Source organism: Lichenostomus cassidix, chromosome 10, assembly GCF_008360975.1.
Source record: "Lichenostomus cassidix isolate B80296 chromosome 10, HeHo_3.0, whole genome shotgun sequence".
NCBI classification, from domain to species: Eukaryota; Metazoa; Chordata; class Aves; order Passeriformes; family Meliphagidae; genus Lichenostomus; species Lichenostomus cassidix.
Genome location: NC_139491.1, coordinates 1,074,225 through 1,093,747, shown reverse-complemented (window position 1 = coordinate 1,093,747; position 19,523 = coordinate 1,074,225). Strand labels below are relative to the sequence as shown.

Sequence of the window (19,523 nt, the reverse complement as noted above, 5' to 3'; positions counted from 1 at the left end):
TAGGGATCAGAGCTGTAGGGATTGGAGCTGTAGGGATCGGAGCCATGGGGATTGGATCCATAGGGATTGGATCCATAGGGATTGGAGCCATAAGGATTGGACCCGTAGGGATTGGATCAGTAGGGATTGGATCTGTGGGGATTGGAGCCATGGGGATTGGATCCATAGGGATTGGAGCCACAGGGATTGGATCTGTAGGGATTGGAGCCATGGGGATCATTGGTTCTCACGCTGCAGAGCCGGCGCCACAGTCCTGGAGAAGCGGAAGTTGGCGTTGACCCGCGAGCACATCCCCGTGGTGTAGTAGGAGCTGCCGCACTCGTGGGACCACAGCGGGCTGCAGGCCTGGCGGGATCAACAAACAGGAATGGGATCAGATAATCGCTTTTCCATGGAAAATGGCAGCTTTGCCCCATGGAATGGGAGAGTTCTGAGGTCCATGGTGTGGGAATTGGGGAATCGTGGAATTGTGGAATGGGTTGGGTTGGGATGGAGCTGGAAGGTGTCATTGCAGGGAAACATTCCAGTGGAGCAGAGTGCTCCAGGATCTGTCCAGCTGGGTGTTGGACACCTCCAGGGATGGAGATTGCACAAGAAATAAATGAATAAATTGATAAACAAACAAATAAATAAACAAAAATTATATGGGAACTATCATGCATTATGGTTATATTAAATATTATATACTCATGATATAAAATAAATGTATAAATTTATATAAAATAAATTAATTTACAAAACACATATACGATATATGTATAAATATAAACATTTTATAGCTATTGATCATGTGTATATTATGTTATATATTTATAACATAATACATATGAAATATATGTAGAATATAAATATTTAAAATGATAATTATATAAAATATATCTATATAAATATAGATATTTATAATATATCTATATAAAATATAGATATTTATTTATTATATATAATGTATAAGACTATATCTCTATATTTATATACATAAATAAATGAATGTCACAGAATCATAAAATATCCTGTGTTGGAAGGATATTTTATGATTCTGTGACCAGGATCTACCAGGATCATCAAAGTCCAATTTTCATTTTATTGTATTTTGTTACATTATAGTTTTTATTTTTATTTCATTTCATTCTGTGTTAGTATGTTTTATTATATTCTATTATTTTTATTATTATATATTGTATTATTCTATTGTATTTTATTATTCCATTGTATTCTACCATTTATTGCATTTTATTCTATTTTATCATCTATTTCATTGCATTTTACCCCAAAATCCACATAAATCTCCCCATATTTTATGGATAAAACAACACGGACAGGATCCTCTCAACCCCTTCGCGCTCTGCTTCACATTCCCATCACAAATTCCCAGATTCCCGGATTCCCATCCCGAATTCCCGCTGCTCACCAGGAAGCTGCTGTCCCTGGGGTTGGTGGCCAGGCTCAGCCCCAGGCGCATGTTGTCCTTGCGCTCCGAGACGTTGGACAGTGTCACCCGCCCTGCAGAGAGGAGGGGTCAGGGACAATCCGGAACGATCCCCGGAATCTCCGGAGAATCTCAGGGTTTTTGGGATTTTTGGAAGTGGTTGTGGAGGGAAGAATTGGGGTTTTTCCCTAGGGAAATGAGGCTGGGAGCTGGAGAGGAAGGAATTCCTCAGGACCTCATCCTTCATTCCCAGGCCAGTGGCTGGTCTATCCCTGTGCATCCCTGTTTTTCCCATGGCACATCCCAGAAACTGGGAACAGCCCCCAGGGCAGCCCTGTCAATCCTAAAAGTCCTGGGATTTGGGACAATCCAACCATTCCTGGGCTCCAGGCCTCGGGAAAACACAGCTCCCCATGATCCAGATCATTGCTGCTTGCCTGGGAAGCCAACTGGGAATCATGGAATAATTCTGTTGTGGGATTTAAAGTCCATCCCACCCCACCTTCCACCATCCCAGGCTGCTCCAAACCCCATCCAACCCGGCCTTGGACACTCCCAGTGATCCAGCGAATTCTCTGGGAATTCCATCCCCGTCCCTCGCCACCCTCCCAGCCGGGAAATTCCTTCCCAAGATCCCATCCAACGCTTTTAGGGATAATTAGGTCACGGAATTCCAGCGTACCCAGGTTGAGCTTGGTGCAGTTGCTGTGGCCGTCACTCGTCACCGGACACTTGTAGACATCTCCCGTCTTCTGCTGCCCGTTGGACTCGTAGGGAGCTCCCACCACCAGCCTGCGGAAAACAGGGAGAACGGGAATTCCCACGGGAAAAAGGGTTCCTTCCCATTTGGTCATGGAGAAGAGGGAGGAGGTGGGAGATGGGGAAAGGAGGTGGGAAAAGACCTTGAGGATGAGGAGGAATGAAGGTGGAGGTTCCTCAAAAAAAGGACTTCATGGTGGAATTCCCAACTCCCAAAGGATTTCAGATAAATGGTGGTTGGGAATGGCAGGAGAAGATCCCTCAATCCGAACACTGGGATCTCTGGTAGTGGGTGAGGATGTGGGGAAGGAATTTTCCCCAGGAAAACCCTGGAAAAGGGAATTTTCCTCCAAGCTGGGGGTGTTATGAGCATTGGGAGGCAAACATTGGGATCTTCAGCAGATATTGGGAAACTCCTGTGGACATTAGGAATTTCCAGCGGACATGGGGATGTTCAGCAGATATTGGGAATTTCCAGCAGACATTGGGATCTCCAGTGGACATCGGGATGTTCAGCAGATATTGGGAATCTCCAAGGGACACTGGGAATCTCCAGTGGACATTGGGAATCTCCCTGCCCTTCCAAATATGGGAGCTGCTCAATCCCATTGCCCCAGCAAGAATCCCAGCTTCCAGCCGGGATATTCCCGGGACATCCAAACATTTTTCCCACTTTTTCTCAACCACAACACTTCACTGCAGGAAGAGCTCAGGACCTGAGGAATTCCACCCTTCCTTCCAGGCTATCCCAAAAATACCCGGCACCACGAGCTGTCGGCAGCTCCCGCTCCCAAAATAAATGGGAATTTTTTAATTTTTCTTTTTGGCTTCCCAAAAATCCTATGGATGCAACCGTCCGAGTCTGGATCTCCGGATAAACAGGAGCTCTTTTGTTCCCCACAGCCCTTCCCAGCAGCTGGAAAAGCCACCGGCACAGATGTTCCCTGTTAGACCAGGAATGGTCATCCCAGAAAAATGTTGCTCCTCCGAAGACAAACATCCCATTCTTTCATCCCATCGCTCCGAACCGGAATCGCTCACCCAAGGAAAAGCTCCCGAATCCAAGGATTCTCATGGAAACACTTCCTGTCTGACGGGTTTTAGCGTTAATGTGGGAACTCGTGGTGGGAAAATTGCCTCCAGCTGGAGATGTCCTCAGCAGCATCCAGGAGGTCGGGGAAATTTGGGATCTTCTGGGAATTTGGTCATTTTCCTCAGGATCTCCCACACTTTCCACACCCATTGGGTCATGGAGAAGGTGGAGGATGGGGAGGGAGGATGGGAAAAGAGCTTGAGGATGAGAAGGAGTGAAGGTGGAAGTTCCTCCAAACCTAAGGATCTCGTGGTGGAATTCCTAATTCCCAAACAATTGAAGACAAATGGAATTTGACAAATTTCTCGTAGCAGGTCCACCTTGATTTCCCTGTGGGAAATCCTCTTGGAGGCTTTTCCATGAATTAACATTCCCATATTAACATGACCACACCACCCATCAATAAATATTCCCAAAAAACCAGCAGATTTGGGGTCGGATCATCCCTTTGGGATGACGAGGCAAACCCACCCGAATCCCCAATTCCAGAAGCTCAAAGGGAACCCAAACATTCCCAAACTTTGCCGTGAATGCAAAGGGGCTGCAGAGCTCCCGGAGTCGGAATTCTTGTCTCCCAAAAAACAATGGGATTGTTTTCCCTTTTCGGTTAGACGGGAATGATTCACGAGCTGGAGCTGTCAGATCCTCATGGAAACTTGGCAGCTCCGGGAAAAGGCTTTTCCAGCTGTTTGGAAGGTGTTTGGAGGGATGCTGCTCCACTCCCAAAATTTTCCTTTATTTCCCTTTAAATTCTGGATTTTTCCTTTAAAAAAAAAAAAAAAAAGATTTTCGCAAATAGGTTAAATATGAAAAAAATTTTCCCAAAATATCCAAATAATCCAGATCATCCAAAGCCAGCCAGAGCATCCAGCCATGGAATGGAGATATTCCTTGCTTTTTCCAAGATATTCCCCTCCACACACCCTCAGATCATCCCAAATCTCCCTCTTTTTCCCTGGATTCCCAGAGAAAGCTTGGAGAAAAAATGAGGTTTTAAAGGAAAATCAGAAGCAAACAATTCCTCCCTCTCTGGGGAAAACAAAAGGGGAAAAACCACAGGGATTGAGTGGGAAAAGCTCAGACTGCTCTGAGTCTGAAAGAATTTTTAACTTTCATCCCAAAAAAAAAAAGGAAAGGAAAACCAGGAATATCCGAGGAGCTCAAGCTGTGCTCTCCAAGCAAATCCCACTTTCTTTAGAAAATAAAACCTAAACATTCCCAGCTTTCTCCTGCTGCTCCCATCCAACAGGGAATGGTTATTCCCAATTTCCCCCGTGGGGATCCTGGGACAGGTAGGGTTGGAGTGACTCCAGAGGTGACAAATCCATGACCAAATCCCAAAAAATATCGGATAATGAGAGCAAACCCAGCCTGAGGGATACTGTGGGTAGCAGGAATGGCACATTCCCATTTTTTTGGATTTTCCATGGAGCCGTTCGGAGCTGCTCCTGGGATCTGCGCATTTCCATAGGGATCTCCAGCTTCCCTCTGGAGATTCCCAAGAAAAACTGGGATTCCCGTTTTCCCCAGACTCTTCCCAGTCTCCCATTCCCACCCCAAACAAACCCTTCTCCCTCAGAAGCACCGCTGAATCCCAGATTTTTTGCCACCCCATCCCTGGAATGTTCAAATCCACAGTTTCCCTGGGCTGGAATGACCCAAACCCTTCCCTGATTTTCTTGAAAAAAAGGGGAAAATCCCCCCCCAAAAAGGGGAAAATCCCCAAAAACCAGGGACAGGGTGGATTGCTCCGGATCCTGCATCCAGCCTGGAGGGAGAGCCGGGAGCAGACACGATGGAATTCTCCTCACTTCCTACCCTTCCACCAAAATATTCCGAGCGCTGGGTTGGCAGCCAAGCCACAGCGGAATCCCAGCCAAGAAAACCTCTGGCAGGAGCAGGGAAGCAGCAAACCCTGCAAGTGTTTTTCCAGATCAGCACAATTCTGGCTTTCAACCCAGCCAGCAGATTTTTCCCTATTTTTTTTCCCTTTCTTTTTTTTTCCCCTCCGGCCAGGCTCGGACCGGGAATGTTCCGTCTGTGCCTGGAGCAGCCATGGAATGGGGCTGGGGGTGCCTCGCTCTGGGATTCCTTGGAAAAGGAGCTCCCAGGGAGGAGTTTTGGGGTCAGAAAATCCCTTTGGACATGTGGGGTACGAGTTTGGGATGAGGACAACTCCATGGGAGTATCCCGAAAAAAAAAAGGAAAGGAAAACCAGGAATACCTGAGGAGCTCAAGCTCCAGTATCCCAAAAACTCAACCCACATGGAATTCCAAAGGGAATCTTCTCCCTATCCAACAGATCCCGGTCTCAGCCAGCTCGGGAATTCTCTGTTTGTTATTTTTATGGCTTCGCAGTGCCAATGGATGTTTATTCCCAAGGTTTTCCTTCCACGGCCACTTCTTCTCCAGCTTCTCTTTTGGCAGAGCTGGGAATTTTCGCTCCAGGCACTCATTCCGTGGAGAATCCTGGATCCTTTTCCCTCTCTGCCTGTCCCTGGGGACCACAGAAAACTGGGAAAAGGGAGCAGAACCTTCCTTAGGGAATGCCGCAGCTCCTGGAATTATGGGAAGCAACCCAGGACAAAAATTGGGAAGGGGGAGATACAGGGAATTTTTCCCCTTTTTTCCCTTTTTTCCCTTTTTTCCCTGCTCTTGGATCTCTAGGAATGTTTTCTCCCAAATTCCATGAGATTCCAGGTTGTGTTTGCCACAAATATCCAGGAGCTCCGTGGGAAGACCAGGAAAACCTTCCAGGTTTTCAGGGATCCACATCCCACATTTGGCTCATTTTTTCCCCAAAGAATTCCATCCCCAGCACCAAACCTGCAGGGATTTGGGATTCAACCTCCAATCCCCCAAACCATCCCCTCCAGCCTTCCAGGAATTCCCTCTCCTTATCCCAAAACTCCTTCCAGAGTATTTTATCCCAAACACAGCAGTGCGAGGAGCTCCTGTTTTCCCCATTTTCCCCAAGAAACTGCACATTGGGAAAGCTCAGACCCCAAAATTCCTGCTCCCCCTTTCCCTGCCTGCTCCGGGGTTTTTTGGGATAAATTCCAGCAACCTGCCGTCATCTTTTCCATTCCCACTCGGAGAAAGCACCTCCAGCTCCAAGGAAAAGAGGGAAAAAGTGCCGAGAGGGAGGTCTGGAAGCAAAATCAAATCCCAAATGGATGAGTTTTTCCAGCGTTAAATATCTGAGTGGATTTTTCTTCCCCCCAGAGTTTAATAAACCTGAATTCTTTCCTCATGGATTTTCCTCATGGATTTTCCACTCTCTGGGATGAACTTCCAGCCCCCAAGTGAGAGTCTTGAAAGGTTTGGAAAAAAAAGGGGGGAAAAAAATTCCCCAACTTTCAAAAATACCTGGAAAATCAAATCCCTTCGGATCCACTGAAATACTCCTCTATAAATATCCACGAAAAGAGATAAATACAGAATTCTTGGAAACCATTCCCAAACAATTCCCGGCAGCCAAGAGCAGCATTAAAAGGCTCAGGGTGAAGGAGAGGAGCCAAAATCCTCGGATTCCGAGCTTGGAATGTGGCAGATGAATCCCCACCTGGACATCGCTGGGATTCCGGGAAAACCATGGAGCCTCTGCTGTATTCCAGCGGATTCTGTGGAATTCTTTGGGATGGGATTGGAAGATGCTCGCTGGGAGTTGGGAATCACACAGAACTTCCCGTTCCTTCTGTGGGAACAATTCCTGCAGCTCCTGGAATGATTTTCCAGCTCCTGGAATGATTTTCCAGCTCCCTCTGCACATCCCTGGTTTTTGTTCCAGAGGTTTTCCTTTGCTCCCACATTTCTCCTTGAACCGGATTGAGCTGCTGGCGCCATTTTCCAGCTGCATCCATGAATTTTACGGGAATTTTATCCCAGTTAATTGCAGATTCCAACAGCGCTGTCCTGAGTTTTGATCCATGTCCATCCATAGGATTCCCGCTGGAAAAATCCCATTTTTTTCATGCGGAGGAAGCAACAGAAGGAAAAACTAAAGGTGGATCCTGCAGATGTTGGCAGGAAAATTGGGAAAAGAAGCCGGAGCTGCTCTTTGCTTGGGAAAGCGGGAAAAAATTCCCAGTTTCCAGGGAATTCAGCCCTTGGCATGGAAAAATGGGATGAGAGACCCCAAATATCCCAGAAATTGCAGCCCCTCAGCGGGATGGAGCCTGAAACAGCTCTGGATAAAACCGGGATGAGGATATTCCCAAATTTGGGGTTTTTTAGGGATTTCCCTTGGAAATCCCTGCAGACTCTGAACTCCCAAATTTTCCTTTATCCACTGCTGTTGTTCCCAGGAAAACCAGACCCTGAGGAGAGGGAGGGAATGGCACAAAAATCCTGGAAAAAAATCCTGGAAAAAAATCCTGGCGGGTCTGAAACCTTCTCCAGAGCCATGAAAAGCTTCTCCGTGCAAACTGGAAAAACCAGGATCCAAATTCCAGATGGGATTCCAGCTGTTCCTGAGCAGCCTGAGGAACTGGGATCCAGCCTGGAGCACCTGCTGGGACACAGACCTTCCATCCCCACCTTCCCCACATTCCCAATATTCTGTTAAATTCCCAAATTTCCTCTTTTTTAAAGGAAAAGCTTCCTATTCTCTAATTAGTGCAATTCCAACAAAGCAATTCCCACCCCAAAGTGGGAATGCTGCTTTGGGAGGATCGCTATGGATTCCCATGGAAATTCCCATGGACATTCCCATGGAATTCTGGGTGGAATTCCCGGTTTTCCGGAGCTCCCTCACCATTTTTTCCCGCCGATGTCGTGCTGCTGCACTGTGTATCCGAAGAACGCTTCCCGGGATCCCGCGATGATCTGCGGCCTCTCCGTGTCGATGTTGAAGGAATCGCCCGATCCTGGGGAAAAACCCAAAAAAACGGGAAGGATCTGTTAGACAGAAGGCTGGAAAACGCAAATTCCATGGGAATTGGGAATTTCAAAAAGCTGGAAGAGCTCCAACTATGGAATGATCCCAATCCCATCTCGCTCCAGGTGTTTCGGCTTGGGGTTGGATTTGGAATGAATTTGGAATTCCAGAGGTGCTTCTGACCTCGTCCATCCCGGGAAAACTGCTCCTGGAATTGCTAAAGGAATCCCAGGGGGGAAATTTGATTCCATTCCCACCCCAGCTGGGATGGAAATCCCAAAGCTTCCCAGCCTCACCTCACCTGCAGCTTCCCAAAATTCCTCCCTCCATCCCGGAATTCCCAGGGAATATCCAGTTGTCAGGATAGAGATCCTTTAGGAGTTAGAATTCCAGCTGCAGAATCCCTGGAAATCCAGGGAAATCCCATTCCCAGCCTGCCCATGTTCCTACAGGGATCACGGGATGGAATCCATGGAATCCTGGCTGTTCCCGAGGGTTTTCCCAAGGATCCAGAATTCCCTTTTCCTGTCGGAGCAGGAGTTGGTGCTGCTGAGGGGAAAATCCCTAAGGATGGAATTCCAGCTGGAATTCACTTTGGGGCTTCCCTAAGGATCCTCTGGAAAATTCACTTTCCCACAAAACAGCAGAATTCCCAATCCTGGTATTCCGGTGCTCACAGACCCCATGGAACAAATTCCAGGGAAATTTCCTGGTTTTTTTGGGAATTTTCTGGCAGCTCCTCCCTCTTCCAGGAGCCATCCAGGTGGGAATTTGGGACATCAGGAATCCCCCAGGACTGGGATATTTTGGGAATGCTGGAGATGTTATCCCTGGGAAGCACAGAGGGACATGGCCGAAATCCTGGGATAGATGGATTATCCAGGATATCCAGGATTTGATTCCCTTCCAGGCAGAAAGGGAATATTTCCAAGGTTCATTCCAAGAAAAACCTCGGAATTCTCCTCCAGGACAGGGACAGGAGGCTCACATTTGGAATTCCTAAGGATATAAAGGAAAGGTTGGGAAAATCCAAGCTGGGAATGTTGGGATCAATAGGAATGTTGGAGATCAAGGGAATGTTTGCAATCCTGGGAACAAATCCTCTCCCGGATCAGTGAATGACAGAATTCAGCCAAGGATCCCGAGGTGAAGGAGATTCCAAATCCTACCAAGAGAAATTCTAGAAAGCAGGGATGAAAACAAAATCCAGGAGACAGGGATGGGAGCCAAGATTTTCTGCGGAATGTTGACCTCGTTTAACATCCCAAAGAAATGGGAAGCTTCTCCCAGTTCCCTGCTGGAGAAAGGGAAGTTGGAATTGGGTATGGAATGATGGAAAAGGGAAAAGGGAAGGTCGTGGAGAACACCCTGGAATTGGGGGGATTTTGGGAAAAGGGATTTTGGGAAAAGGGATTTTGGGAAAAGGGATTTTGTGTTTCCAGCAGTGAATTCCAAGATCCGGAAACATCCTGGATGTGGAGGAAGTGTTGGAGAGGACAGGATGTGTTTTCCTCTTGGTTTTCCTGGATTTTGTGCTGCAAACCCCTGAGCAGAGGATTTTTGGGAATGGGAACATTGGAATAAACTGGGGAATCCCATTCCATGGTTTCTTGGTTCAGGAGCTCACAGTTTTCCGGATAAAACTCTGGAAAAGGAACAGAAACCCTCCAAGAAACAGAAATATTCCATGAAGTGAGAAATCTCTGGGAAAACAGGGAGAAAAGCTCCTGCTGGAGCATCCCAATCCCAGGAAATGGACACAGGGGATGGAAAAGCAAAAATCCTGGAAGAGAAGATTCCAAGCAATGCACAGAACCTCAAAACTCCGAGAGAAATGAAGGAATAAAAGAAATACTGGGAATATTCTGGCTCCGGTTTAAGTGGGAATTTTGGGAGAGGTTATCCAGGAGACTTAGGGCCGGGAAAGATTTTCCTGTAAGGAATGACATCACTGTCCCAAAAAAGTGACAAAACCTGCAGGTTTTCCTTGGAATTCCAAGGGTAGGAAGCTTCACCTTCCCCCTTTCCTTTGGAGCTCCAAACTTTTGATTCCTGTCAGGAAAAACATTGGAAAAGCAGGAAAAATCAAACATTTGGAAGAGAAAAATGGGAATAAAATCCACCTCTCCTGCCAGGATAAAAAGAAGGATAAAGAAGGATTTTCCTGGAAGGGAAATCTCCAGGATGGAGATGAATGGAGCTCCTGGAAAGGGAATATCGAGCTGAACGAGGAAAACTTCCTAAAAAATCAAGGATGTTTGGGAAAAAACTCCGGGAAAGAGCAGGGTGAGCCACGTGCTTCCCTGCAGCTGGAATTCCCGGGAATCCTCTCAGCCAAGGAATGCTGAGAGCTCCCAGTTCCCCTCCAACCTCCGAGCCGGAGTTTGTCAGCAGCTCCGGGGGAAAATCCCGGGATTTGGTGGCTGCTGGATGTGGAGCCAGGGAATGCTGGGGATGAACGGCTCAGTCATGCCGGAACGTTCCCGCTTTCCCACAAAATCCCGGAAAATTTCCCACAGAATCCCTGGCGAGCAGCTCGCTGCACCAGAGCCTTGTGCTCCCAGAATTCCAGGTTTTTGGGCTCCCCAGAAAGTCGGGATGGCCGCGTTGGGAATGTGGTGATGATCCACTGGTGACAATGCCAGTCGGGAATTAATATCGGCAGAGCTTCCCGGGAAAATTCCAGGAAATCCATAGGCTGGGGGGAAGGAGCTTTTCAGAATTCCAAGGACATCAGGAGTTTTTTAGTTGGATCTTTCCTGGCTAATTCCTGGATGGAAAACTCAGCCACCCAGAATGAAGTTCCCACCATTCCCAAAGATCCTTGGGAATTCCCAATCCCAAATGTGCCCCAAGGATTTCCCCATCCGGTGACCCTTTGGAGAAGGAAGGAGCCAATTCCTTCCCTGGAAAACCCAACTGGTGAAGGAAAACCAATGCCAGGGAAATCATGGAATCTCAGCATGCAATTCCCAGCTTTCCTGGGAAGTTTCTGTTATCCCAGGGCTGCCCATTCCTTCGGGAAATATTTATGGATAAATGTGGCTCGGAATTCCTTGGCTGAGCTCTCCCTGTTGGATCCTGCAGCTCCGGAGCTGCTCCGAAATTTTGGGATACTTTGGAATGTTCCGGGATGGATTTGTGCAGGGAATGTCACCGGGAAGGGACAATGGAAAAGCAGGGATAGAGCCATGGCCGGGATTATCCAGGAGAGGGATTTCCTTGGGAAAAGCACCAGGGGCAGAAATCCCTGGATACAGAAACATCCAGGGGCAGAAACCTCTGGATACAGAAATGTCCATGGCAGAACCACCCGAGGATGGAAATGGAAATCCTGGTGGACAAAAACATCCATGGGCAGAGACATCCATGGAATAAACTCCTGGATCCATGAAATAAACCCCTGGATCCAGGAACATCCATGGAATAAACTCCTGGATCCAGGAATATCCATGGAGAGAAACATCCATGGAATAAATCCCTGGATCCAGGAATATCCATGGAATAATCCCCTGGATCCAGGAACATCCATGGACAGAAACATCCATGGAATATACTCCTGGATCCAGGAATATCTATGGGCAGAAATATCCATGGAATAAATTCCTGGATCCAGGAACATCCATGGAGAGAAACATCCATGGAATAAACCCCTAGATCCAGGAATATCCATGGGCAGAAATATCCATGGAATAAACGCCTGGATCCAGGAATATCCATGGGCAAAAACATCCATGGAATAAACTCCTGGATCCAGAAACATCCATGAAATAAATTCCTGGATCCAGGAATATCCATGGAGAGAAACATCCATGGAATAAACTCCTGGATCCAGGAATATCCGTGGAATAAACCCCTAGATCCAGGAATATCCATGGGCAAAAATATCCATGGAATAAATCCCTGGATCCAGGAACATCCATGGACAGAAACATCCATGGAATAAACGCCTGGATCCAGGAATATCCACGGGCAGAGCCGCTGTCAGGATCATTCCCACCCATCCTGAGGCGAAACTCCCGATGTGCCACATCCCCAAATTTTCCCTGCCGTCCCCCCCCCAGCCTTTATGGACCAGCGGCGTTTCCAGGGGGGAATTCTCCCCTCGGGCTCCCAGGATTTTTCCAGGATCCCATTCCAGCGGCTCGGCCACGCCGGCAGCCCCACATCCATGCACACATGGTCCCAATTATTCCAGGAAAAGCAGCCCCGCCGCGGCTCCCTTGAAAGGATCCCGCGGCAGAAAGGGAAAAAAAAAAAAAAAAGAATTAAAAAAAAAAAATCCCTAAAAGCGGCCATAAAAACCCCGAGCAGCCTGGCGCGTTTTCCAGCAGGAAGTTTGGGAATGTTTGCAGCTGGAGGAGGCGCGAGCCGCCGGCCGCGCTCCCGGGAGTGGGGAAAAAACAGGGAAAAAGAGGGTTTTTTGCCACTTTGGCGGCTCCGAGCGCGGGCTGCGGGCGGCAGGATTCCAGATGGGATCGAAACGGGAATGACCGGGAGTAGGGAGCCTTTTTTTTCCAAGGAAAAGCCCGAGCCAGTTGGAAAAAAACCTTAAAATCCATGGTTCTCCATCCCAGCCCCCGGAGCAGAACGGGAGAAGCCGCAGGCTGAGCTCCTGGAATTAAACTGGAATTACCAACTCCGCCTGAACTGACTTAACCCCGAGCATTCCCGTTTTTCCGAGGGGACAAACCATCCGCTCCTCGGAAAAACTGGATTTAAGGAAAAGCGGCTTTAATTTGGGGGTTTCTTCCCCTTTCCCATGGGGAAAATCCCAATTTATCCCGGCCGATTCTGCCTGCCGATTCCCGGCAATCCCATCCAGCATCCCCATCCCGCTCCGGGCAAAACTTCCCCCAAAGAGTTTTTTCCCCCAAAACTTTTCCAAGCAGGCCGGAGCGATTCCCGGTTTTTTTTGGGAACTCACCGGGCAGGAGGCAGAGGGAACAGGCCAGGAGAATCCCGCTGGGAAAAGCCATGGAATCTCGGGCTGCCCCAGCGCCCTGCCCCGAGCATCGGCGGGAAGCAGCCAGCGGCACTGGGAGCTCCAATCCCAAATCCCGGCGCTTATCCCAAGCTTTTCCCGGCTCCCTGACAGCGGGCGAGCATCGGGAGGGAGTGGGAGGGACGAGGGGAGTTGGGAGGAGGGACAGCGGGAGAGGACGGGGATGGGGACAGCCTTCTCCAGCCGCGGCACCCTTTAGGGAGCGGATTCCAGCCGGGAATGCGGGGTGGGAATTCCAGCCGGGAATCTGAGCTGGGACAGCCGGGAATTCCAGACGGGAATCCTGGATTCCAGCGTGGAATGATGGGATGAAGTGCAGCAGGAAAAATGGGAATGGGGACAGCCTGCTCCAGGCTGCACCGTCCTTTAGGGATTTAGGGATTCCAGCAGGGAATTCCCAGCTGGAATTATGAGCTTTTCTCTCCTTTGTCGCCATGGGCAGGGACACTTCCCACCATCCCAGCTTTCTACAAGCCTCATCCAAGCTGTTCTCCGACGCTTAAATCCCCAACATTCCTCTCTTTAGCCCCAAAATCCCAACTGGGAGAGAGAAGGAGGAAAAATTGGGAGAGAGTGGGGGGGGAAGACTGAGAGAGAGAAAAATTGGGAGAGAGGAGAGGAGGAAAAAACTGGGAGACAGGAGAGGGAAAAATTGGGAGAGACAAAGTTGGGAGAGAGGAGAGGGAAAAACTGGGAGAGGAGAGAGAAAATTGGGAGAGGAGAGGGAAAAATTGGGGGGGTTGGGAAACTGGGAGAGAGGAGAGGGAAAAAATGGGAGAGAGGAAAACCCGGGAGAGTGCGAGGGGAAAATTTGGAGAGAGGAGAAGAAAAAGTGGGAGAGAGGAGAGGGAAAAGTGGGAGTGAGGAGAGGGGAAAACTGGGAGAGAAGACAGGGAAAAACAGGAATGGTTTCATCCCAGGGAGCGAGTTCAGCTGGATGCAGATCTGGGAATTACATAAACCGTTCCCAAAGGGAAGATCCCGTGTCCTCCCCGAATGAAAATCCTTGGATGACTCCCGAAAAACCCTGGAGCAGGGAAAGGCTGCTCCGGCCGTGGCCTCCCAGCTGGAGCTTGGCTGGATCAGGGAAAAGCCTTTGTTTGCCTGGAAAAACCCATGGAGAAGGTGAATCAGCCGTGGAATCATGGAATTCTTTGGAAGTTCATCCCATTCCAATCCCTCTCCAGTGCCACCCATTGGAGCATCGTGGATCCAAATCCCGGTTCATCCCGAGCCTCCCGATCCCACAGGATCTCCTGCTGAAAAATCCTTCCCGATTTTTCGGGATCATCCCGGGAGGTTTTCCCACGGCCAGGCTCGGTTTTTCCAAGCTCCAGCTGCTCCCGCGGCAGCTCCTTGATCCCGAGACCTCTGGGCCTTGGGAAGAGCGAGGCTGGAAACCAGGAATGTAAACAGAGGTCGGGAATGACGACACATTCCCCAATTCCCTGATTCCAGCCGAGCGGGGGATTCCATCCCGATCCGGGGGGTTTTCCCGCTTCCCAGGGAAGGATGGAAGCTCGGGAATACCGCAGAGCTGGATTTGGGGTTGGGATATTTCCCCCTGGATGGCAGCGAGGAGCTCCGAGCCGCGTGGGGATCTCATTCCCGATCCAGCGGCTCCGCTGAGCTCAGAGATCCCGAGGATTGCTCCAAAACAAAACCCTTGGAAGCAGAATTCCAGCCTCTCCCACACTGTCAGCTCTTCCCGGAGCCAGGAAAACAGGGAAGCAGCATTCCAGCCTCTCCCGGAGCCAGGAAAACATCGGAGCGGGAGAGCAGAGCCTGGGATGAGCTGGAGTTTTTGGGATGCTCCAGGTTATTCCGGAGCTCTGGAATTTTCAATTTAACCGGATTTTAATTTGGGGGAAGACAGGGAATCTTCCCTTTGGGAATGAATTTTGTAATTCCCAGCACTCCGAGGGTCAGAGCCAAATCCAGCTGGGATGGCTGTGGGAATAGGGAAGATTGGAGCTTGGGAAAGGAGGGGAAAGAAAATGATAGAATTCCAGGATTTTGTGGATGGGAAGGATTCTTAAAGCTCATCCAATTCCCAAGGGCAGGAATGCTTCCCACCCCACGGATCAGCACATGGAAGCAAGAAAATCCCAAATTTTGCTCAGAGGGATGTTCTTCATCTCCCTCCCTGTGGTTCCTCCTCCTGCACTTCCCATCCCACAGATTCCCATCCATTCCCGTTTCCCAGGAAAACTCGGGATGCCACAGCTGCCAACTCCCGACGGAACATTGGGATAAAATCCACACCAATCCCAGAAAAACTCCGGGAATTGCCGCTCCAGAGCCTCGTGGGATTTGCTTTTCCCTCTCCCAAAAAGAAGATCCAAACGGCTGGGATGGATCCTGGGATCTGATCCCAAAAAGCTGGGATGGATCCTAGGATTATCCCCCCGAAATTATGGGATGGATCCTGAATTCAGCCACCCTAAAAGATTGTCAGTGAGCTCTGGGATCAACCCCCAGATTTCTGGGGTGAATCCTGGGATCAGCTCCCAAAATTCCGGGATGGATCCTGGGGTCAGCTCCCAAAATTCCGGGATGGCTCCGAACAAACCTGTGGGACTGGCAGGTGGGAGTGCAGATTTTGGGAATCCTGGTGGGAATGAGGAGCTCTGGGAGTTCCCTCTGTCCACCTCCTTCCCAGGGAAATTCGGGAATGCTGCTGGAGAAGGGAAAAGCAGCAGCCAGGCCAAAGGAATCAGGTTTTACCTCTAAAATTCCCGTCGGAGCCAAGAGCCAAACTCATCCATCAAACATCAACTCCAGGCATGGAAAACTTTCCTTGAATTCCCCAGGCTGCATTCCCACTGCTGGGATTCCTGCCAGGAGCTCCTTTTCCATGCCCGAGTTTTCCGAGCTGCCACCGGATCCAAATTTTCCAGTTTTCCAAATGCAGATTTCCCCTGCAGGTGGGACAGCTGTAAATCCATAAAAAATAAAATAAAATAACTAAAAAATAATACAAATAATATAAAAATTAATATTAAATTAATATAAAAATTAATATAAAAATAACATAAAATAATATAAAAATATAAAAATAATATTAAAATAATATAAAATAACATAAAATAATAGAAAATAAACTATGTGTTTAAAATTCTATTTTTATGGAATTCCATATCCATCCCTGCCAGAGCTTGGAAAACCCCGGGATGAGGAGGGATGGGAAATGAGCTCCCAGTGGAATTCCAGAGGATCCAGTTGGATTCCCACTGTCACCATCATTCCCATTCCACCGGATATCACTTTATCATCCTATATTTAATTATCCTATAATTTATTATCCTCTAATAATCAATAGATTAATTATAGGATAATAAAACTCCTGGAATTTCCTGGAAGCTCCCACGGCTCAGGGAATCCAAGGTATCCAAATGTTCGTGGATTGGGAATATCTCCCATAAACCTGGATGTTGCCACAGGGTTTTATCCCAAAAATTTGTCCTCTGATCCCTTCTGTTTTATCCATCAACATTGGAAAGAGAGAGGAATTTTCCAGAAGTCCAGGATGTGTCACCATCATTCCCAGTCCGTTGGGAGCATTTTGGGAAAATGCTGGATTTGGGGAATGGGGATGGAGCAGAGCCACCCTCAGGGATTTCCCACCTGGATTCCACGGGAATTTTACAATCCCATTGGATTTTCCCATTTATTCCTCATTTCAACCTCTCCCGCCTGGGTTTCCTGGGATCCCACAGGTTTGTCTTCCTCCATCCCTCTGCTTTCCCACTTAAATCCAGATGGGCAGAAAATCCGGAGGCTGGGATATGCACTGAATATGGACACACAAAAATTATGGAATTCTGGGATGGTTTGGGTGGGGAAGGACCTCAAACCCGTCCCATTCCATGGGCAGGGACACTTCCCACCATCCCAGCTTTCTCCAAGCCTCATCCAAGCTGTTCTCCGACACTTAAATCCCCAACATTCCTCTCTTTAGCCCCAAAATCCCAACTGGATTTCTCTCCTTGTTTCCCTCTCCACCATCCTTTCCCGAGTTTTCCCCATCCTATGGAATCCACACCTCCATCCATCCCCAATCCCAGTCGTCACCTGCAGACGGGAATTCCAAGGAATTCCAAAGGCACTGCTCGGATCTGGGAATTCCAGCTCCCACCTCCCTCTCCCATTCCCTTGCAATATTTTCCCACCGGGAGGATCCGCCTTGTCTCCGCCGGAATTTTCCCTCCTGTGCCACATTCGGTTCATTCCTGGACTGAGTAAAAGTGGCTCTGAGTGCCCCTCCCAGCTCCCTGCCAAAACCGGGATATTTTCCAGGGATAATGGGAAGCAGATGCCGGCGGCGGGAAGGGACAGCAGACGGAGATGTTTTCCCGCTGGCCGCGGCTGGAAACGGAATCTTCTCCCTTTCAAATCCCGGGATTTGGGTCGTCCGGCGCCAGGTGTTGTTATTCCAGAGGAACTTTGATCCAAAGGGATGAAGGTTCATCCCTGGACTTCTCCGTGAATTATCCAGTCTGGAATCCAGACGGATAATTGGTGGATGCGGCGGCTCCGGGATATTCCGGGACAATCTGCCATGCCCAGGCTGGGTGTTGTATCCATGGCATTCCCGTTCCTCTGGAATGGTGGCCAGAGCCAGGAAGTGCTGGAATTTGGCCTCTTGGCTCCGGCAGCATCCGGAGCATCCCGGAACTGGAATTCCTGGATGGGTCTGGCAGCAGGTCCGTGGGTTTTCCCCTCAGGATCAGGTTTTTCCAAAGGATCATCCATCCTTGATTTCAGAGGGAAAGGCAGCGCTGAGGAAATCTTGGAATACCTGGAGAGTTTTCCCACCTGGATCTTGGGTCTGATGGGAAGGCTGGGATCATCACATCCAATGGAAAAATTGGGACAACCATGTCTGATGGGAAGGTTGGGATCAGTGCATCCGATGGAAATATTGGGACAACCGTGATGGAAAGATTGGGATAACCATGATGGAAAGATTGGGATAACCACGATGGAAAGATTGGGATAACCACGATGGAAAGATTGGGACAACCGTGATGGATAGATTGGGACAACCACGATGGAAAGATTGGGATAACCATGATGGAAAGATTGGGACAACCACGATGGAAAGATTGGGATAACCATGATGGAAAGATTGGGATAACCATGATGGAAAGATTGGGATAACCATGATGGAAAGATTGGGATAACCATGATGGAAAGATTGGGATAACCATGATGGAAAGATTGGGATAACCATGATGGAAAGATTGGGATAACCATGATGGAAAGATTGGGATAACCATGATGGAAAGATTGGGATCTCCACATCCAATGGAAAATTGGGATCCCCACATCCAATGGCAACAATGGGATCACCCTATAAATTGGAAAATTGGGATCACCATATCCAATGGAAAATTGGATCCAGAGCTCTCCGGTGCCACAGCCATTCCATGACAATTCCATGTCCCAGCACCTCCTCTGATGTCCCCAAACCCACTCTGGACCAGCAGGATGTGTCTTTCCAAGATTTTCACCACGGGAAGGGTTAATATCATCCCCGGAGCTCGGGAAGCCAAGGAATGAGGAAAGGGCTGGGGAAGGCTCTCCATCCATGGATTCGGGATCGGTTGGACACTATTTTTCCCAGGATTTTTCCCCGAGAGAGGCGACGCCTTGTGCTGACGTCATCCTCGTCCCCAATCCCTGGCCGCTCCGCTCTTCCCGCATTCCCAGCCAGCCGGGGGGAATCTTCCCGAGGATTTGTTTGGATCGCTCCCATCCAGCCCGGCAGCGCCAGGAAGCGAAACTCCGGGATAACCGGAGGGTTGGGATGAGGAAGGATGGGAAATTACCCACGCGTGGGCTCCGGAGGCTGCAGGGCACCCCAACCCGGATTTTGGGAATGGTTTTGGGGAACGGAATGGTTCCTTATCCCGGTTTCTACCCCTGATCGCGAATTTCTCGGGAATCCCGCTCATCCCAAGGGACGCGCGCTGTCCCCGCAGTGTCCCCGCTGTCCCCACTCCCGAGGATTTCCGCAGCGATTCCCTCCCGGCAGAGCCAGGAGAGGGAGCCCGAGCAGCTCCAGCCGGGAATTCTCCGCTCCTCGGGGCCTCATCCAGCGGGATCCGCGCTGCCCGGCCCGGGATGCACCTGGGAATTCCCGCTCCTTCCAGACCTGCTCCTCATTCTCCCTGGGAACGGGGCTGCCTGGATCTGCATCCAGTGCCGCTGGAGCATTCCCGCTGCCCTTCCCGTGGGATCCTCCTGGGCTGAGGGAGACATTCCAGAGGGCAGCGGGACCAGTCCGGGTCTTGGGTGCTCCTGGGGATTCAGGGATGCCGCTGGAGAAGCAGGGATGTCTGGTGCTGCTGGGAAT

The 19,523-nt window shown here is 49.2% G+C and overlaps 1 protein-coding gene across 1 annotated transcript in view; it reads right to left on the bottom strand.

The window, feature by feature from the left end:
• ITGA11 (integrin subunit alpha 11) overlaps positions 1–13,580 on the bottom strand; it is a 36,928-nt gene extending 23,348 nt beyond the window's left edge. Inside the window, exons 1-5 of the mRNA XM_085070232.1 lie at positions 13,085–13,580; positions 8,035–8,146; positions 2,109–2,218; positions 1,409–1,500; positions 231–345 (exon numbers count right to left, since the gene is read on the bottom strand). Coding sequence (XP_084926358.1) covers positions 231–345; positions 1,409–1,500; positions 2,109–2,218; positions 8,035–8,146; positions 13,085–13,136 — 481 coding nt within the window. The 5' untranslated portion in view covers positions 13,137–13,580. The remainder of the gene's footprint in view (positions 1–230; positions 346–1,408; positions 1,501–2,108; positions 2,219–8,034; positions 8,147–13,084) is intronic.
• Between the last annotated feature and the right edge of the window lie 5,943 nt (positions 13,581–19,523).